Source organism: Heliangelus exortis, chromosome 14, assembly GCF_036169615.1.
Source record: "Heliangelus exortis chromosome 14, bHelExo1.hap1, whole genome shotgun sequence".
Classification (NCBI taxonomy): domain Eukaryota; kingdom Metazoa; phylum Chordata; class Aves; order Apodiformes; family Trochilidae; genus Heliangelus; species Heliangelus exortis.
Window position 1 is genome coordinate 12,573,710 of NC_092435.1, and position 22,161 is coordinate 12,595,870.

General features: G+C 42.2%; 1 protein-coding gene across 5 annotated transcripts in view; it reads right to left on the reverse strand.

Annotated features, from left to right (window-relative positions):
- Window positions 1-8,193: 8,193 nt before the first annotated feature.
- KIAA1210 (KIAA1210 ortholog) overlaps window positions 8,194-22,161 on the reverse strand; it is a 61,223-nt gene continuing 47,255 nt past the window's right edge. For all 5 annotated transcript variants that reach the window (XM_071758182.1, XM_071758183.1, XM_071758181.1 and 2 more), the window contains 6 exons: window positions 18,998-19,210; window positions 18,244-18,346; window positions 15,610-17,199; window positions 14,697-14,848; window positions 13,942-14,047; window positions 8,194-10,342 (listed from right to left, as the gene is read on the reverse strand). In XM_071758182.1, the coding sequence (XP_071614283.1) occupies window positions 10,170-10,342; window positions 13,942-14,047; window positions 14,697-14,848; window positions 15,610-17,199; window positions 18,244-18,346; window positions 18,998-19,210 (2,337 nt within the window). In that variant the 3' untranslated portion in view covers window positions 8,194-10,169. The remainder of the gene's footprint in view (window positions 10,343-13,941; window positions 14,048-14,696; window positions 14,849-15,609; window positions 17,200-18,243; window positions 18,347-18,997; window positions 19,211-22,161) is intronic.

A 22,161-nucleotide genomic window follows, 5' to 3' on the forward strand; every position in this document is an offset into this window, starting at 1 on the left:
CAAATCATTTTTGGTGATGAATGTCACAGGCTGTGTAGGTATCTCCATTTGTGTTTTACATCTCAGTGTGAATATGCAGAACTGGTAAGCTTTTGTTTTTAAGCTAAAGAAGTTTTAAGCTAAAGAAGTTTAAATCAGACACAACACAGGGCCTCACAATACCATTTTGCAGCCATTTTAGGAGCAGAATTGCATTTTGGAAAATAGAGGTAAGAAGAGCTAAGAGCCTCACCTCAGATTTCTTAGACCAAAATCTCTGTAAACATCTAGAAGAGCTCTTGACCCTTTTGTGGAACTGGAAAACTATACAAACAAGACACTTAATAAACTTGAATTACTGGTATAAAACCCTAATGTGTGCCTCCCTTCACTCTGGGTCCAGCCTTGCAAAAGCAGAATCAGCTGCTCCCTAACACTGAGGACAATCTCTATTAATTTCTTCTAAGAACCTGACACAAGTCAGTTGGGTTTGTCAGGTTCAGCCAAGCTGCATGAGTTGGGTCACACAAGTCAAGAACAGAGTTTTACTGGTAACTCAGGAAGAGGGAAACAGAGAGGTGGTTGTTTTAAACCCCTTGTGTGAATCTGGCAGGCCAGTTCCTCTCCCCAACACAAAGCAAGCTTCACAGTTCCTAAATGAGGAACAAAGTCCTTAATGCAGTTACTAAATGAGAAGTGGCATCTCGGTGGGCTGCCTCAGTGGATTAATTTTAAATGCATAATTCAATATAGACCCACATAAACCTTTATGAATAGAAATAGAGGTTATATAAGCATGTTCTTACAGCATATACTGCAAATCTAAAGGCCAGTTTGAGTAAAAACCAACTCTACCTTTAATCAATATTTTATCCTTCCCGTTGGTTCATTTCTCTACCAAATGTGCTAATCAGATTAACTTCCTCACTCACACATTGAGATGCCTAAAATAAAACCAGCATTTCATTGCCAGGGACTTTTTTCCTCAGTCCCTTAGGAAGTGTTTGGGTTGGGCTGCTCCTAGGATGGGTCAGCACCAGTGCTGGTTCAGCAAAGGCACTGATTGTGGCATCACCATTTCACAGAGTTCAAAGTTCAACATCCCCAAGTCCTGCAGGGAGCTGCAGGTCCCACAAGAGCAGGAAAGATGCTGAAGCTGCTACAGAAGGCCAGTGAAAGCCAGAAATATCCTTGGGCAAGTTTAACAAGGTACCAGGTAAAAGCAAAGTGGGCCACCTCCTGAAAACAAGGCAAAGCTCCTACTTTGGACCAGAAGCACACACATGTTCCTCAGGGAAACCAGAACAGAAACCAGCTGCTTATTTTCAGCACTTCCTAGCTGGAGAAAATTGTCCTGCCAGCTTCAGACACAGACACTTTACTACCTCTGCTATAAGAAATAATCACAGGTTCATCAGTTTAACGATCATTTCTGTGCTCTAAGCATACAGCTGTTAACTGAACAATTCAAAGACATCAGAAAGCCAAAATTAAGACCTACCTCAAAAGTATTTTTCATGCTTTAGGTGAACCATTTCCAATAAATCAATTTCTTCCAAACCAGTAATGGTCTGCTTCACGGCACACACAAAAGAAAGGGAAAAAATAAAGAAAAAAGGAAAAAAGATCAGTTTGATGGTCCCAGAAATATAAAGGTAGTCTGTCATCTTTTTAGACAGGGATTAATATTGCCTCCAAGCAAGGTAAATCCCTAGCCCACTAAATGCCAGTTTTGCAAAACTGATTAGCAGCCTCACTAGCTAAAAATATCATCCAAAACATTACTACAATTTATTATTAAAAATAATCATATTAAATAAAGTCAGAGTGTCAGGCTTGGGCTATAAGTAGAAATCTTGATGACATGCTGATAGCTGATTCTGCTGTGAGGTTCTGTATTAGCAGACTGAGTCCAAAATGAAAGATCACAGTTCATAGAAAATTGCATGGGTTTTAAAACCAAACACAATCCTCCAAATATTCCCAAGCTTTGAGAAATGGCTGCAGTGACATCAGGGAACTCAAAGAAAACAATAAAGTCTGAAAGTCTGAGGTGCTTGGACTCCAGATTGCAACACCAGGCTTTATCCCAACAGCATGTGCCATTTTAACCTCCAGGTTATAGTGCTTGAATTTGCATGACATGATTGACTATGAAAATTTTTAAAATGCACTTTCCTGGGAGAAGAAACAAGAATCTGAACAGCCCCCCTGTAGTCCAGAAGGAAACTGTCTGTGACCTACAGAGCTGCTTGGATCCCCACAGATCTATGGGACCAGATGGGATCCACCCAAGGGTGATGAGGGAGCTGGCAGAAGAGCTCCCCAAGCCTCTCTCTATCATCTACCAACAGTCCTGGCTCACTGGGGACATCCCAGATGATTGGAAGTTGGCGAATGTCACGCCAATCCACAAAAAGGGCCGGAAGGAGGACCCGGGAAACTCCAGGCCCGTCAGCCTGACCTCAGTGCCTGGCAAGGTTATGGAGCAGATCATCCTGGGGGCAATCACACAGCACCTACAGGATGGACAAGGGATCAGACCCAGCCAGCACGGGGTTAGGAAGGGCAGGTCCTGTCTGACCAACCTGATCTCCTTTTATGATCGGGTGACCCACCTGGTGGATGAGGGGAAGGCTGTGGATGTGGTCTACGTGGACTTCAGCAAGGCCTTTGACACCGTCTCCCACAGCATTCTCCTGGAAAAGCTGTCAGCCCACAGCTTGGACAGGGGCACCCTGTGCTGGGTTAGGAACTGGCTGGAGGGCCGGGCCCAGAGAGTGGTGCTGAACGGGGCTGCCTCAAAATGGCGACCGGTCACCAGTGGTGTCCCCCAGGGATCAGTGTTGGGCCCAGTTCTGTTTAATATCTTTATAGATGATTTAGATGAGGGGATTGAGTCCATCATCAGCAAATTTGCAGATGACACTAAGCTGGGGGGAACATGGATCAGCTGGAAGGCAGGAGGGCTCAGCAGAGGGACCTGGACAGACTGGAGAGTTGGGCTGATTCCAATGGGATGAGGTTCAACACGGCCAAGTGCCGCGTCCTGCACTTTGGCCACAACAAACCCATGGGGAGCTCCAGGCTGGGCACAGAGTGGCAGAAAGGGACCTGGGAGTCTGGATTGCCAGGAAGCTGAACAGGAGCCAGCAGTGTGCCCAGGTGGCCAAGAAGACCAATGGCATCCTGGGCTGGCTCAGGAACAGCATGGCCAGCAGGTCCAGGGAAGGGATTCTGCCCCTGTACTCAGCCCTGGTGAGGCCACAGCTTGAGTCCTGTGTCCAGTTCTGGGCCCCTCAGCTCAGGAAGGAGATTGAGGTGCTGGAGCAGGTCCAGAGAAGAGCAAGGAGGCTGTGAAGGGATCCAGGACAAGTCCTGTGAGGAAGGGCTGAGGGAGCTGGGGGTGTTCAGCCTGGAGAAGAAAAGGCTCAGGGGAGACCTCATCACTCTCTACAACTCCCTGAAAGGAAGTTGGAGCCAGGGGGGGTCGGTGTCTTTTCCCAGGCAACTATCAGCAAGATAAGAGGGTGTAAGCGGGCAAACCTTTCTTGGGGCATGGCGCTCTGAAGTCAAAGACGTGTTCTCACCAATGTGCACAGTCAGTGCTCCGATTTTGCTGCCTTCAGACTCCACTAGCCTCATTCAGTGCTTCTGCTCCAGAGTCAAGTAACCTCCTCCTTTGGCTGCTCAAGAGCGAGCTGAGTGTGTATTCAGAAGCTCCCCTTTTATTGGCCCCCAACCCTGCTCATGCGCAGCTGAGGCAAACCCTAATTGGGCACAGGTGGGCTTCACACAAGCTCAGGCCCCCCACCTCATAATTAGCAACACCTGATTGCCTCACACATGGGGCTGTGTACGCATGCTCAGGCCATTCCTCTACACATTCTGCTACATGAGGGCACGGTCTGAAATTGTGCCAGGGGAGGTTTAGGTTGGACATTAGAAAGAATTTCTTTACGAAGAGGGTGATCAGACATTGGAATGGGCTGCCCAGGGAAGGGGTGGATTCTCCATCCCTGGAGATATTTAAAAAGAGCCTGGATGTGGCACTCAGTGCCATGGGCTGGGAACTGCGGCGGCAGTGGATCAAGGGTTGGACTTGATGATCTCTGAGGTCCCTTCCAACCCAGCTGATTCTATGATTCTATGATTTTGCTTGAAAACCTCTTAAAAGGGGCCAAATGTAATTTCTGTTGTGGCCAAGTCAAAAACAGGGCTAGACCCATAGTCTGCCTTCCCACAGTGGTCAGTCACAAGTGGTTTTCACAAGTGGTCAGTCCAAGTCCCAGTCCATACTGGTCCATACTGGAGAACTTGGCAGAATTTGGGCTTTAGAAGCAGGTCCTGTGCTGACACTATTAAACAGCAGCAACCAAAGAGTGATGTTAATTCTTCTAGGACTTTATATGCAATCTACGTAGGTATTCCTGCTCATTACTCAGCCACAATATGTACTACTTCTCACAGCCAAAGCTCATATTTTATAAACAATGTAAAGTAAGGAGAGAGTTATTTTTATAAGAGATCATAATGCTAAGAATGCTTATGTAATGAATTGTTCTGTCAAAATGGAAAAAAACAAAACAACCCAAACCATAAAATGAGGCTCTGTTCTGTTTTGCAAGTAGAGATCAAGCCTCTCATCCTTGGGCAGAACTCCCCTTCCCAATGAAATACTCTGCTGGAATGGATACATATTCCTCCCCTTTGAAACATGCATGATTCAGGATCCAAAAGGAATAAACACCTCTTGTGTTTAAAGCACAGCTCTGGTTTAATGCAGCTATAGCCCAATTTCAATTTGTACATCCAGCTGTGACAGAAAAGTCACTTTATTCACTCCTGCCATGAATAAAACATACTTCCACAGCTCACCAAGCCCACTGAGGTTATTTCATCCCACATGCAGAACTGCCAAAATGCTGCACCTTTGGGGCACATTACCCCTCTACAGCTCCTTAATTCCTGCTGCTTTCCTCCATTTGCCCACGTCACCAGTGACGGAGGGATTTAGCACATCAGGAACAACAGCCTTGCTAGGAGCCAGCCAGCAACATCTCCTCCTGCTTTGTTAGCTCCCAACAGTGCCAATGACATCATTAGGAAAAGCTGCTGCCTGTAATTTAAACTCTATGGAAACACAACACAGCCCCAGGACTTCGACCCTTTCCCATACATTGCTGCAGTTGCTAGGATGAACTTATTGTGTAATCTGGAAAATGTTACCTCAATGCCACAGAAACGTATTCCTGAGCAATGTGGAAAGCTTCTAAATTTAAAGGAGTCAACCTTACCCTTCCTTGTTGGAAGAATACCTGTAAATCAAAACTAATTTGGAAGCAGAATGCTGTAACAGGGAAAACTTACCAAATGTTATTTGGTTAAAATGTTAAAAGAGAAAATGTTAAAATGTTAAAAGAGAAAGGAAAAGAGAAAGGAAAAGAGAAAGGAAAAGAGAAAGGAAAAGAGAAAGGAAAAAGAAAAGGAAAAGAGAAAGGAAAATGAAAAGGAAAAGGAAAAGAGATAGGAAAAGAAAAAGGAAAAGGAAAAGATAAATGAAAAGGAAAAGGAAATGGAAAAGGAAAAGAGAAAAGAAAAGAAAAAGGAAAAGAAACGGAAAAGAAAAAGAAAAGGAAAAATTAAAAGGAAAAAAACAAAAGGTAAAAGAAAAGAAAAAAAGAAAAAGAAAAAGAAAAAGAAAAAGAAAAAGAAAAAGAAAAAGAAAAAGAAAAAGAAAAAGAAAGAGAAAGAGAAAGAGAAAGAGAAAGAGAAAGAGAAAGAGAAAGAGAAAAAGAGAAAGAGAAAGAGAAAGAGAAAGAGAAAGAGAAAGAGAAAGAGAAAAAGAAAAAGAAAAAGAAAAAGAAAAAGAAAAAGAAAAAGAAAAAGAAAGAGAAAAAGAAAAAGAAAGAGAAAAAGAGAAAGAAGAAAAGCAGGCTTGAAGCTGTGGGCTGTACCAATAGCCTGTATCAAATACTGTGGCTTTGCATGTTGAATGCAAAGACTACAACAAGCAAGAAATCAAGATCAGAATCCTAAAGAGATGCTCAGATTCCTCAAATATGAGAGGTTCCACATCATCACTGCCAACATTTTAGTGAAGATTGATAAGACAAGTTTGTCACTATTATAACCATGATAAACATCTTAACAAAAACACAGGTAGGCTAACACACACTACTGGAAAAGACAGAGATATGTTTGCCTTATTTATTAGGCTGCTAATCACATCTCTCATTACCAGTATCCTTCAGCTGGATCCCCTTTCAGTAGCAGCTCTTAAAGTATCTTCACAGGATAACCTGGTACCTTTCCTGGCCTGATCTCAAAAGCACTTAACACAGCAGATGGCACAAAGTCAGGAATTACAGTTTCTCTGGGCTGACTTCTACTTGGACTCATACTTCAAAACAAAGTGCATTTAATGTGTAGACTGCAGCACTTAAAGACATAATGTGATCCTCATTAGAGGGGCTCTCCCTCCCTCTTTCTAACATGAAAAGGGCTGGTTGTTCATATGGTTAATGTTGTTCATATGCTTGCCCTTTCCTCACTATTCCAAGGCTTTCCTTCTAAGTATGGTAATATGGATCCTCAGTTCTCTCTGAATTTCAGAATTTATTCTCTGGGTCTATTTAAGGAGATGTGTACACAGCTTCTCATCATAGAAGTGTTGTCAGAGTTGTGCTGGAGCAGGAGTGCTCTGGAAATCTTGGAGCCTTTCACTTAAACTGACTCATTCCCTCTTGTCCACAAAGCCACTTAATTACAAGTAGATTCCCAGCAGGATGATAACAGAACAGATTCTCTTCTAACCCAAGTTTTTACAGCTCACTGTTACAGGAAAAGGAATCTCAGTAATCAATCTACAGCTGGGTGCACACCAAGCTGATGTTTGTCTCTTTAACCTCTTCTGTAAAATCATCAGATTCTACATCTGGCTGGGACAAAGCTCAGCATCCAGCCAGGCAGCAGCAGAGTTAAAATGCCAAACTGCAGTTTTCTTTTTGGACACATTCATGGATCTTCCCTAATGGCCCCACTGAATTCACCTGTATCCTGCCTTTTCCCATCAGCATCACCAATTCCCAGGGGCTTCTTGTAACGAAGTATTTTTTCCATACTTCCCAGCTCCAAACACTCAATCAAATCACAAACAGGAACAGATCTCTCTTTCAGACCTCTCTGCATTATGCATAATGCTTAATTCTCTGCAGTATTAAAAGCCTCCAGTCTCTTTACTGTAACAGTGTATGTATAAATGCTGAAATCTGCTTTCTGTAACACTGAGAACCCTCCTGAGCTCCTCGGGGATGGCACCAGCACCCTCTGCTGTCACACAGCACCACCAGAATCAGCTGAAACCACTGATGCTGTAGAGGGGACAGGGAATTTCAAGGACAGATTTCTAGAGCCTCTGCTCAAGATTCTGAGCCATAAAATCTCACACTGGCATTCTGCCATGAACTGCTCTTCAAGACAGCTTATTTTCAGAAATAAATGACTGTGTCAAGAAATAACAATCCAAAATGAGATTATATCAGTAATTTGCACTGATTGAACAACTGAAAACTACACTGGGATGACAGGAAATCAAAACCATGCTACAGAGCTATCGACTACCAAAAAATGTATCAACAAATCACTGGCATATCAACATTTACCTTAAAACCTCATCTTCTAAACTCTTGTAATAACATGAGAGTCAGTTTTGATTTTTGCTCAGCAGGCTCTTTTGTAACCTTGGTTTGCAGAGAAAAAATTGAGACCATGAATTGCAGAAATCCAGAAGGCAAGAAAAATTCAAATGTAACATCACATGATTCTCCTGTGGTTTTCTTCTCTTTTAAAGAGACTCCAAAATGTTTTCCAGCCCCTGGCTAGCAGTACCAAAACACATCCAAATGGGTATTCACAAGGCTTCCTGCAACCACAAATGTCAGTCTTCAAGACAACCCTGTACTGAAGGAGTAATAACTCCAGAACAAAAGGAGAGCCATCAGCTCTTTGGTGATGTTTTAAACTTTTAAATAACTGCATTTAGAAAAGTTCTTCAGTCTGATCAGCTGTGTTGTTCAGTCCCAGGTCCAAAACAAGACATATGCATATAGAGTCAATATATAGAGGATGTATTGACCAAAGGCCTCTCTTTATTTTTGCCTTAATGGGTGAGGACCATCTATCACTCTTCCTTTCCCAGGAATTAAAACATCATCACTGGCAAAAGCATTTAATAATAAACCAAACAGGGGTGTGGAATACAAAAGGGTTCCTTCAAGGCAAGGATTACAAAAACATATATACATACCAAACAGGTAAGACAGAAATAATATTAAGATGAAAAGTGAAGACAGAGAGAGTGTAGCATCATTTGCAGTACTTTGGGTGAAGGATTACAATCCACACTAATAAAAAGAGAAGAGAGTTTGCTGAACATAGAAATGCACGTGTTTTACACAGGGTCTCTAAGCCTGTGATGGGACAGCAGCTGTACAAAACTTCAGGAATCAGAGCTGAGTATGCTCATTTATATTACACAAAAAAGTTCCAGAGAAATACAAAGGTTTCAGTTCTTTGTAAGAGAAGATATGCTTTTAATATAGAGAAAAGCAAGTAGTAAAAAAGGCATGGACTACCATGCCAGTGTGAAACTCTTACACTTTCTGGTGTTAGTACAAAATAAACAGTATCTGTAGCTTCAGTGAGCCTACTTGGCTGAGTAAAATTTCACCTATATTAAAAAAAAATAATCACAGTCTAGCTCCTAATGAAAACTGTTTTCAAACTGCAAGAGCTACATATTAAATTAAGGTGAAGACTGGAAAATTAAAGTCTTGCTTGAGTTGATCTGAAGCCAAATTTTTTTGTTTTGCTATTAATCCTATCTAGTAGATAATATTTTCCTTAAAAACACCTACCAACTTTCCAGCTACAAACTTTCCAGTCAGCCTTCAATTTCTGCAATGACTGTAGACAAAAACTACATCAATGTGCAATGCTGCAAAAACTGAAAAGGGCCAGTAAGTGCCACTGCCATTTAAGCCACTAGCATCACTTTACAAAGTTTCTTTTTCAAATGTCTGCTTTCTTCAATAACAAAACTTCTTTCTGTTTAAGTGACTGCATGGCCAGGTCTGAGAGAACAATCCTTTCCACTGCACATTCTTGGACTGATGTTGAGTTAGAGGTTAAAGACTGATGAGGCAAGGAAGAAAGCAGATGCCCCTTTTATGACAAATATTAAATACACCTGACTAAACACATATCCACACGAACATGGGGTGGCATTTGTTGCTATTCCTTTTAGATAGGAAATAGTTCCCACCCCCAACATACTCTTTAGAAGAGACAATTGGCTGAGGAATCTCACAAAAGAAGAAAGCATCACTTGCCACAGTGAAAGAAAGGACTTCTCTTTTTCGGTAGAATGTCCAAATTATACCAGATTTCCAAAGGTGTAGCCAAAAGCAGAGTAAATGTGTTTCATGTATATTTATGAAAAGGCAGTGTGGCAGTTTCCTGATGCATGGGACAGAACAGTCTGTGTTCTGTCTGTGGCTCTGGGCCATTCCAGCAGCCATCAATGAGAAAGCACAAGACCCACAGCGTTGTGACTTCAAACCACCCAGAAGCCAGAATTCCTCCAACTCACAATGCTGTTCAGATCTTAAAACTATCACAAAACAGATCCATTAACAATCAGAAGCAAAGTCAGACTGCTCATCCCAGAGCATTAGGGAAAGAGGTTTGATGACATCAATGCTCATGAGTCACGATGTGTCAGCATCCAGCAGTACATCTATTTTGTAGCATACACTCATTTCTGAGCCAAAGCCACACTGCAGAAAATACTGTACAGTCATTGGAAACTTTAAAAACATTTTCTGGAAGGGAAATGTTTCAAAAGCCTGAAGCATGTCTTCTTAGAACATCACTGTAAAATGTGTGAGGATGTAACCAAGTGGTCAAGTCTTCCTTGCATTTGGTAGCAGGAAATGCTCAACATCCAAATACTTCAAATTCAGCCTGGGATGGCATTTCTTCATTGTGTATTTACATACAACAGTCTGATCAAAAGTCTTAAGGCTCTTAGTTCTCAAAAAAAAAAAAAAAATCACCACAGTAAAGAAGTGATTAAAGGGAGTTAACACAGCTATTGGCAATACAAGGAGGGATGCTCATGTCATTTGTTATTGTACAATCTGGGGCATTTCACTCCATGCTTTGGCTTTCTTCTTGGCCAGGGACAGCCACGGGGGTTCAGCAGGGCTGCATGGAGTCATTGGCAGATTACAGGAGTGTCTTGCTTCCTTTTCAGCAGCAGGAATCACAGATGCTTCCTGAGCAATAGGTCCAACTTTGCCTGCCAACAACAAGATATCCATCACTCATCAGAAGGCAAGAGAGTTAAAAACTCTGTTTCTGTCAGTAATATTTCCTTCTCCCTAAAGCAATTATCTTACAGCCCAGAATGTCTGTGACTCAAAAAAACAGTCAGAGGAATTGTTAAAGTGGGTATCACTGTCTGGTCCAGCTATAACAGTGGTGAGGTCCAGCTATTGCAATGGAAAAATTGATACTAAACTGCTAGGGAATAATCTGCTTAAAAAAGAATCTACTCAGTTCCAACAGCAAGCATCTAAGCCCTGATAAATGAAGAAGTTCTTCAAAATCTTCAAGCATGTGGAGACTATAGCCTCAGAAATTTTTATAACTCATATTCTTAAGTAATTTCTTAATCTTTTCCAACCTTTAATTTCCACAACAGTGTACAGCAAGGAGTTGCCCAGGATTATTCTGCTCTGGGAGTGTGAGAAAATCTAGGAATAAGAGTCCTGAATAAGAAGGAAAATGGAAACAAAATATCTGCAGGGCAACGATCACCCCAGGTGTGTTGTGGGGTTAAAAGAAACAGGTCTATCTTTATCAACACTGAGAAGTCTTTAAAAGTTGGGGTTTTTTTCAGTCTTCACTGCCAGCAAAAATATTGCTCCAGTGACAGTATTTAATACTAGGTAGGGATAAAATCAGTGCTTTGTGTTCTTGGACTTGTAAGCCAAGAAGGTGGGATTCTGGTGGGGTTAGGTGCTCCTCTTCATCCAGCCTAACACAAGCCTATCCTCCTCACCAAGGATGGAGGAATATGGGTGACAGTCCTTGTCTGGCTTTGACTTCCTATTTAGAAAAGGCCTCCAGCATCTCTCTTGTTTGAAAATTTTCAAGACTAAAAGTCTTTAGGCAGACAGCCCAGAATGGGGCTCCACAGAACACAGTTCCCATTTCTCCAGACATGTTTCCCAAGTCTCTCACCATGGTGCTCCCTCCATTCATTTCAACCCAGGCAGTGCTTCATTTCTGTGTGTAAGTCAAACTGAGAAAACTCAAACTTTTTCTCCTAATTTATTAGTCTGAGCATGCCACGTGGCAGGCATGTGTTCCAGCACAAGAACAGTGGCCACAGGGGGACTTCAGCTATGTCAGGCACAAGAAGCTTGATCTTGCTGAAATCAATAGAAAATGTCCATCAGCTCCATCAGTCACACTCCTCAGCAAAGCCAAAGAAGTTCTCTGCTCTACTCATCAGGTCTCTGGTCTTTTAAAAATCCTGACTCGTTGGTAGTTCTTGCAGGAGGCAAGAATGTACTTAGGAATGCTGAGGAAAATATTATCCATTGCAAACAGGCTGCAGCTTCACATCCACAGCAATTTTTTTCAGATGTTTCTAAGGTGATGTCGAAATTTAAGTGTTACTGAAATTTTAATTTTGGAAATGAACCTTCACATTTTGGGAGACTTCCTTCTTTGTAATAAGCAAAAGACAACTGAAAGTCCTTTCCATGCTCTCAACAGCATGAGATGAAAAAAAACCCAAACTGTAGGGTGGCTCAGGCCTCTTTGAGGGAAGAGAGGCTCTGAGACAAACCTCACCATGTGAGGTTTTGTGGTGAAGTGGGAAGCAAGTTAAGGAATCTTACCTTGGTTATAATGGGCTGTGTGGTTACCACACAGCAGTAACAAAACATTCACTCTCAGTAAAGTAAGGGTCTGATTTCTTGGAATTCTTTTCCAAATTTAGCTGACCCTGAGCTGTGCTGGCTCTTGCTGTTGTGTGCAGGATGTTTGCATTGCACAGAAAACCTCAACCAGGCATCAAGAAGTCTGCTAACAGTTAACACAAGCCAAAAAAGCATGATCCAAATTAATAACTCCTCCAGGTATTAAACCTACATCCTTTCCACCACCAGCACCTTCAACTAGACAAATTGCTGGCTGTGCTAATGGGAACCAAATCAGAGGAGAGGGAAGTTTACATTTCTGATTCCCAATTTCCTACTCCTATGCTGAACATTTTCTAAACAATAGGATGTGGTTTTCTGAGTGGTGCAGGAGTAGTGTTTTCCTTACATGTTAGCACTGGTCAGAGCTCTCTGTGATATGCAAGAAGTGGAGGAACAGATTATGCCTCTAAATTCTGCCTCTGGAGGGGAGGAAAGAGGCATTGGATGTCAGGAATCCAGGAAAACTCTTGGGAGGAGGTGATACAGAAAAACTGCTGCAAGGACCACAAAGGGTGTAAGTTCTAGTAAAACAAGTAGCAGAGTATGTTGTGGACTTCTGAATTTTGACTGAAGGCTGCTGGGCTTCCAAAGTTTGGATGATTCAGTTTGTTTGTGCCAGTCTTTCAAAGCAATACCTTCTAAATCTGAGTGGAAATCTCTCATTTCATCTCTCATTTTTTATCTAAAACCATAAGATAAAGCTGGCCTGTAGCAGAATCTTCTTCCAAAACTATTGCATTTTAACCACACAGCTACAGTTAGGCTGGCAAATTGCATCAGAGTCTCTGTGCTGGTGCACATCCTCAGCCAGTCAGCTGCCTGTACTAAGGGAGAAGGCTTATTTTGTAGCTCCTGCAGATCTGAAAACAGATAACAGCTCTATAAACAGCTTCTACAGAGAGCAGGCACAGAGGCACCCCTAACATCACTAACACAACAATTCTGGATGCTGTTGAGTGATAAGGAGAAAGCAGCATTGCTTACTGACAGCATCAGCAACAAGAACCTGAAATGGAAAGGCCACTGCCCTGACACAGGGGACCATTTCTTATCTTCTCAGGCAGTATCTGAAATCAATAGCTTTCAGGTAGCACAATGTGCCTTTTCAGCTGAAGAACTGGCTTCTCTCTGTCTAGCTGGAGCATGTCTCTGGGGTTTGGCACCACAATGAGGAAGCAGAGAGAGAGAATCTGCAGCCCAGCAGTAGCCTGGGAAGAGGTATCTGAGTCAGGATGTCTGAGTCACTCTGCCCCTGCATCTTCAATCAGAGTCACAGCCAGGAGAGAAGCCCTCCAGCACCTGTGTTCACCTAAATTATTCTTAATACATCTTTATCTGTTAATCACATCCAGCAATGGAAACTGCCCAGTCTATGAGCAAGCTGTGTGATTCCACACTTCACCACTCTTGTTGTTAGAACCTATTTCCTCATTTCTAAGCTAACTCTCCCCTGGTGCATTTTAAGCTCATACAGGGCATAAAGACAAGTCTTGTCCTCTGCAGCAAGGCAAGTTTCTTCTCTAGACTAAACAGCACCACTCCCATCAGTATTTTCTGGCCGAATAGAGGTCTAGAAGACCTGACCTTTTTTGTTGTTCTCTTCTGGACACTCTCCAACTTCAACTGCTATGCTTTAGCACCGACCTTTGCTAGTAATAAATCACCACACTGTTTATGTGTCATTCCATGAACTGGCAGGGGAGATAAGGTTCTCACTTTCTTTCTCTGCTGAGTGAGCAAGGCAATACATTGACTTACATGCAAACTGTGTCTGAAAAAGCCTTATTTAAAGTCTGCTGATCAACAAAAAGGCAGCAGTCTCCCCCCATTACCTGCCACCCACACCACTCACTGGGGTGAACTGTAGCCAGTGTGTAAAGATGCAAAGAGAGAGAGAGAATACCTGTTTCAGCAGACATACTGATCTTCATTTGCATTTTCTTGTCCTGAGAGCTCAAGCTGGAAGGCATATTTTTCTTCAGGATGCTTTCACTAGCACAGATGCCTGGCTACAAAAGGAAGACAGAAGAATAAAATGCAATTGAGGAACCTGCTGGTCACTGGCACTCATAAATCTTGCCCTGGCAACATCTCTAAACCTAACTGTAGAAATGCAGGAAAAGCCAGACAAGGATGGTTGGGGATCTCCTGTGGGAGGGAGGGAGAAGGCAAGAAGGAAGACAACTGCCACAAATACAGGGCTATTTCACATGCAGGCATGTTTATCCCCTCCCTCTTATGCATGAGGAATTGAAGAACTTGATGAAGCTGCACAAGAAACCTGTGCCAGGGTTGCTGGAAAAGCCAAACTTTCAGTCCCCAGTCCCCAGAGCAGTCTGTCAGTCACTGACAGTGAGGAACCCAAGTGGAGCCCAAAGCAGCTCTGGGGCTGCATAAATACATTGTAGGCAATAAGCAAGCTCTGAAAAGGTTCAGGTTTGAGTTAAAGGAACATATAGGAGGATCCAGCTCTGAAACTGTGACAATACAGTCAGTCACCCACGTGCTTGCTGACTTGCATCAGCTGTCTGTCTCAATACACTTTAGAGGCCAAGTCCTGAAAATCTGCCTTGTTTCCCATGAAGATGATACTGAACAGGCTGCAAAAGGCAACCTTGTGCAGGATTCACACTCACACAACATTACTTGGTACTCTACCTCTTCTTGAGTCACTTTGGTCAAAGTTTTGTCTTCAGCTTTATGTTCTTTGGCAAGAGGGTGGACCTGGAAACCCTTTTGTTTTAGTTTTGCCATGGAGACCCACGCTGGTTCAGATGAAGCAGTTCCCAAATGTGGAGATGAGACATTTTCTACAAAAGAAGCATTTTTGAAGTAAAGAAGGGATTTAGGTCAAGACAGTCTAAAGCTACTGTTTTGTGTCTTAAATCCTTCAGCATCTGTAATACCCTTTGAACACTGCAAAGATAAAATTACCTTCCCTGGTGATTTTGTCCTTGGCAAAACTGGTTTTCCGTTTATTCTGGAGTTTTCTGACCTGACTCTGCTTCCATTTAAGCCAATGGCCCACTGAGATCACTGTGAAGTGTATTTTGCATTTCAAACAACATCCTTACATTGCAGATTAAATAAGTGTGATAATAATTATTTTTTCATGTAGGCAGTGAAATACGGTCTGCCCTTTCACTTTGAAATGTTTTAAATTAAGTGACTGTAGATTAAAAAAAAATAAATCACACCTAATGCAACTCCTAGTTAAAGTTGAAGCTGCTGCAATCTGGAAAATTACTTACAAAACAGCAGCAAGTTTTTAAAAGCTGTGAATCTTTTAAGTTTTAAAAACTATATGCACAAGTAGGTCCTACCAGAAATATTTCAAAAGCCCTTAAGCTATTATTCTGTTGTTATTTTTGCTGGAACACACCCCTCATTAAGATAAGCCAAGAATTCTCTTGAGTGGCCAAATCATCAAGCCAATTAAACTCTAGTGCTGACGAACTCAGGGCTGAATTTGGCCATCATCAAGATTTTTATCTTTTGTTTGCCACTCTACCAAGGTTCTTATATGACCACTGTTTTCCAGAGTGTTTGGATAAAAATATAGCATAAATACCTGAAGGTTTATGACCATTTGGCTTCTTTACCACTTCTTCTGCTCTTGTCTTGGGAGGATTTTTGTCTCCTGAGAGGTCTGGTTTTTTAACAAATGATTTTATGCTGACAGGAAGGCCTGGAGTGGGTTTTCCAGTGCCCACCAGTTTCTGCTCCTCCTTGACTGAAGCAGAGGAAGCAGTGGGAACAGCTGAGGGGATCAGCTTTGGAGACTCAGCACGGCTTTCAGTCTGGTATTTTAGCAAAGATGATGTTCTCCTTAGTCTGATCCCAAATGGGTTTTCAACATTTTGTGCTTCATGGTCAGTCCACTCCACAGAAGAATTCAAATGCAAATCAGTGTCCTTGCAATCTCGATCAAACCCAACTGAGATGGTTTTTCCTGATTCCTGGACATCAAAACCTGTGTGTTCTTTTGTGGTTCCTTCAAACAGCTCTGGTCTTATAGGGGACGTTGGGGAGCTTCTGATATACAAATCTTCCTTTGAATTTGAACCCCCTGAGAGAGACCTTTGCCATGCAGGTGCAATTGTAAACCTGACTGGTTTGGCAGCAGCAGTTTTCAGTGGATTTCTTACACTTTCATCTGCAGGTCGACTGTCTTCCAGGGTTTTTCTGTGAGAAGCTGCACTGCTCAGCTGGTACTCCTTACTGTCACCATCAGAGCTGCTACTCTTCAAGACACCCAAACTTGAAGAGGCAAGACATCCAGTGGGAAGTTTTTCAGAGATGTGTGATGTGCTGGCCTGCTGACTGCCTTGGCTGCCCTTTGAAACAGAAACATTTTCTGCTTTCAAACAGGCTTCCATCTTACTGGGAGGCAACATGCAACCTGCTTCTGAGAAAGATGCAGCACTCTCTATTTTTTTTTCTGCATTGCCTTTTGCTGACTGAAATTCCATTCTTCCACAAGTTTCTTTGTCATTTCTTGTTAGTGATCTGTTTTCAGCCTTCAAAACAGTCACTCTCTTGATGTCAGAAGATGACTCTGAATTGGCTATTTCAACCTGTGAAGTGCTTGGTCCAGTACCTGAGACAGTGTGGTTGGAATAATTCTCAGTAACACCCAAGCAGGCCTCTACTCTGCCAACAAACAGTGGATCCCTCTTTTCCTGGTCTTTGATGTTTGAATCCACAGAATTTACTGAGGACCTTTGTGTAGGATCTGCCAGAGTATCCACGCCCTCTTTTTCCACACCATTGCTAACCAGGTCAGCTTCTGGAATGTCTGGAAACACAACTCCTTCTCCTTCAATTTTTTGCAATTTTGGAAGTGCAGATTTTTCACTGTAGGTATTTTGCTGATGTAATCTCAATTCATCAGCAGACTCATCTGAAAAGGATGACACTTTTGCACTGTGGTGCTCCTCCAGGTTCACTGGGGAAAGCTCAGGAATCAGAAGGGATGCAGCTGCTTTATGGCGGTGGTCCCTGTCTGGAGGGCCTGAATGCTCTTGTAGCAAAGCACAAGGATCTTCTGCCACAAGTGTGGAATCACAAGGATCACAGGCAGCAGCAGTGGGACTTTTTATACCTGGTGACTCCTTAGAACTGCCTCCCTTTGCACAATGTCCTGCCTGGGCTGACAATCCTGTATGAAACAGAGGAGAGTGTGCACTTAAAGGTTACAATTCAAGCACTATCTGTATCAGTAATTAATTCCAGATAGTAATTTAACACGAATTCCCCAGGTCTGGCCACCATTGTATGATAAATAAGGCTGTTTAAAGTATATTTAGAAATGAGCTGTCCAAGTAAAGAGACTGAGAGTTTTTAGTTTGAACGTAACTAATCCTGGGAATGACTGAAAGTTGCTGTTGTTGTCTGCTTCAGCTGCACCAAATCAGCTGGAGTTTAGTTTTGTTAGCCAGATTTCCCTACACATTTCTTCATGTGGATGCCAAGAAAGGCTATCTAGGATGATCTGGAGGATTTTCTCTATTTAAGCAGAACATCTCAGCAGCAGGTAGCTCTGCCTCCTGCAGCTCCAGCAGGGCTGCTGAATATCCAGGTAGCTGAGAGGTGGCTGTGTGACAGCTTCAGGTCCTGAGTCTGCCCTGACAACCAAGTGCCAACATTCCCTCTGCACTACAGCACTACCATCAGGCAGTGCCTTTGTGATGCAGGGATAAAGAGAAAAGTTTTGGTGCTGCTTTGGAGAAACAGAATTTATTTTTACAACTTCCAGTTACAACTGTGTTACCACTGGCAATTAGCTGTCATTCAAATTATAAGGGGGAAGGTGGCAAAGGAAGGTCTAGTAAACCTTCAGTTAAAGTCACCTTACACATGTAACAAATATAATGCTGAGGTTAAGGTTTTTTCTGAGTTTCAAGGAACTCAGATCCCCAGCCAATGAGACCCAGTCAACTGTGTAGCACAGGTGCTTCTGAACATGGTACTTTCACCTCATGGACTTTCTTCAATGATGTGCTCAAAACTCACCATTTGAGCACCACTGTGATGAGTGAGGTATGTGACTTGTTCCATCATAACACTTTGCAGCCAGGATTTGTTTTATGATATAAAACCAAAAGATGCCTAATTTGACAGGACTTATAATTCAAACAGGTCCTGTGAGCCTTATGCAGAAAAGTTCAAGCATCCAAAGTAGCAACATGTAAATCTGCATTACCTTCCCAATCACTTTTATGTTGGTCACTCTCAAGTAATTCTATTGAATTTCCCTTCTTTTCTGGAGTTGCAGGAAGGCATGCTTCATTTTCCAGCTGCTCCACCTAATGAGGTGCAGTAAGATCTTTTGATTAAAGATTAAGGCACAAAACCTATATTTTATGCACACTCATTTTTATGAATACTGAAAACATAGATGCAGCCCCCCTATCCTGCAATTTAAACAACACTGTGGGTGATCTACTGTTTTAATTAGGAACCTGGAAAACATTCATGTTTAAAATGACACAGGTAGCCCATTGACCTCTCTTGAAGCATCTATCCCTAATTTCCCACGTGCAGGGCTACATTCCTTCCCAGAGTCCTTCAGTTGTAACTTGTGACATACAAAGAATTAAGTTAAAGCCAATGTGAAATTGTAGAAAGAGACTTAGGTTTCTTTAAAACTGAAAACCAGCTTTCAGACAAGAGGAATGTTTTTACAAATGGAGTGCAATTTTTTAAACTAAATAATGAAAAAATAAAGTTGCACTTTTCTTCAGCTCCTACAACCTTCAAGTTTTCTAAGTATTTTTTCTGGGGGGGGGGTTGGTTGGTGGAAAAATATGTGCTTTCCCTTCTTCCAATGGAAAAACAGGGAAAAAGAAAAGTAATGTGAACAGGAAAGACAAAATGGAAGCAAATATTGAAAACAACAATTAAAAACTCACGTCCATTTCCTTCCACACAGTGATTCTTTTCCAGAAAACACTTACCTGGGGGGTTTGCTGATTTTTGTTGGTAAAGCCTTTCTGCTTCCTGGGGTTTACAGCAATCCTGTGCCTGGCTGCTGAGGTGTCCAGGCAGCCCAGGGGACTGGCAGGGATGGTGAAGTCAATGGGAAGGAAGCTGCTGCCTCGTGAGCTGGGGGCTGCCAGGGTGGCAGGGGATGCAGGACTGATGGGCCTGGAGGAAGCTCCAGAAGGAATCTGTAAAACACAAACATGTCACTATACATTTTGCTTGGCTTCCAGACATTTCTGAAACAATTCCTTTGCTAACTCTTTCAGTTTCAGAAGCTCACCATGGTTGTAAGTTTGGAAATAAATCCCCACCTTAAAATGCACACCCAGTGTTGTCTCTGCATAGCAATTACTAAGTTCTGTGTTCAGCTACATGTTACACAAAAGTGAGAAAAACCTGTCTCTCCCTTTCCCAGAGGAAGACCCACAGCTGTCCTCTTCCCAGTTCTTATCTGAAAAGCCATTTGCAATATATGTATGCACCAGCAGGAGACACTGGTGCAGTTTCCATAGCTGCCTTTCCATCCCAATAAGGTGACTCTGCAGGAATGTTATTAAAAAGCCACAAAAGTAGCATGGATAATTGCTGCTCATTATCTCTATTTCTAATAAAGTTACCACAGCCACTTTGCTCTTTTCATAGCCACTCTCCCAGAAAAATGAAATGCTTCTCTCCAGCAAGTATCCCAGAACTATCTTCTGGACAGTGATGTGGATCTCACCCTCAAGCAACGCTGCTCTGGGCAACTTCTCACCAGTAACCTTAGATTATCCTATCAAAAAACCCCAGAGGCTTCACAGAACTGGTTGTAGAGAAACATCCAGTCATGCAGTTTGACTGGTTTTGTTACTGTTTTGACATGCAGACCAGACTTTGTGGAACATTTGCAGAATTTCACAGCCATGGCAAACAAACTTCCTTCAGTTTAAGGTGCCTGCTCTTTGGGCTTTGGCCATCCAGCCAGGTGAAGCACAACCATTGGGCTTGGCATTCAGATTTAGTTTTGTTTAAGCTTAGGATATAGCACAGCATTTAAAACATGTGTGCTGAAGAAGTTTTAAAGATAATTAAAGCATCTTCCCATCTCAACTCCAAAAAAATCACTCAGGTACTTTGCTTTGTGTTTACGGTAGCTAAAATCAATTTCCTTTTGCTCTACTCAATTTTTTCAGCTCCTAGATCTGAAATTAACCACAACAGAATGTATTAGGGCAGATAGGGACCTTTCTCATGAACAATTTACACATTGTGAAAGACAGAAAGTAGAGCACAGCAAATGAGGTAACTATTGTTATGATTCTACAAGATTAACGACGAACCTGTAAGCATCACTAGAACTTAGAAAAACAGTAACATTTTTAGTAATTCATTTTCCCATACAAGTTTTTCTGCCTTTCAATTATAAAATTAGAGGGGTGCTTATTTAATATAAAAACAACCAAAGCTAGCATCTGAGCTACTGCTGTACATAAATGGCCAGTTCCTTACTCCACTGAGGACTGCAGGATATTTTTCTCCCTGAGCACTGACATTTGGCATCTGCTCTCAAAGACACTGGAGCAGGCACAGGATTTCCCCACCAGTGCTGAAGTGTAAGATAAAGCTGGTGTTTGCTGGTTCCTGCAGTGACAGGAGCCTGCACAAGGGGAACACTGGAGCTAAGAGCCCATTTCCTAAGGAGTGTTTGTGCCAAAGCAGAGTCCCCAGCCCCACAAGCCAAGACTCTGTCTTGCGTTTAATCAGTCCAGGCTGAAGATGCCAAGAAAAAAAATTAGATTTCCATCAAAGCTCTGTGGCAGAGGCAGGGTAATGCTGGTTTATGTCCCTGTGAACCACTTGCTGCTTGCTTTGAGAGACAGCCTCACATTTAGCTGTAGATTACTTACAAAGGGGGTATTTACAGCTGTGGGTCAGGGCTTCACACCAAGGTGACAGCAGAGGGAAGCTCTAAGAAAACCCAGTGAAGCAGCAAGAAATGAAGTCACTACCAGCTCCAGCAAGATCAATACCAAAGTAAAATGTAAACCACTACACAGACTGCCCAGGATCAAAAACTTTATGAAATATACAACGTTGTTAAAAGAAATAACTCATGTAGATTTCTTTCAGTTCAACAATTTGTAATCTGCTAGCTCAAAATCCTGGTGTTACACAAATGGTTTCAAGAGCTCTTGAAAAAAAATTCAATTGTTTAGGATATTTTTTTTTATTTTAGACAAAGATATTGGCAAGATTCCTGCTAAGCCAAACTGCTGACTGCAGAAAAATATTTGGGTAAAGGAATATACACAGTACTGCAGAGAAGCCAGGCAGAGTCCTAGTCAGCTAAGTAGAAAAAGCCATTAAGTGGAGAAATCTGTGCTTTATAGAAGATAGAAAATAATTCCTCCTGTCCTGGTATTTAATTCTTATCAGAGATGAGGTTGTAATACTGAAAGAGCTCAAAGACTGCAAAACTGGATAGAAAAGTGCTTTTTGCATTGCAAACAAAAACAAGTGTGCAGGCATACAAATGGAGCACTTGAGCTAAAATACAAAACAAGAGATGAGTTAATAAAACGTACATTGAAGTAATGAAAATATAAATATACAAGAAGTTATTAAAAATAAAGACAATCCAAGCTATCTAGATCACTTGGGTCTCTAGAGCTGTGTGAGTAGTAGTCTGCCACAAGGGTAAGACATGGCTTTATCTTCTTATCCCTAAACAAAAAGATCTAGAAATGACTGAGCAGGAAAGTGCCTGATCTCAGCCACAGACAGGAAAGTTGATCTGATCTTGCCCAAGTGTTGCTCTCTCCCTTTGAGAAGGTTGGTCAAGGAGAGTATAAAAATGAAAACTTCCTTAGCAGGGGCATTGATGGTTTGACCCTCAAGAGGTTGCCCTGGCTGATAAGGCCCTTTTCATCAGGATGGAATCCTCTGAGTACCCTGTTACCTCCCCTTTACTTGTAGCCTAGTCTCAGTTTCCCAAAGGGTTAAACTCTCATCTCTCTGGTGAGCTTCCCAAACTGGGATTGTGTGTGGAGGGCTGCAAAGCCTGGGCCAAAATGCAGGTCCTCTTGGCTCCTCTCAAAAGAAAAAAAAAAAGAAAAAAAAAAAAAGAAGGAAAAAAAAAAGGAAGAAGAAAAAAAAG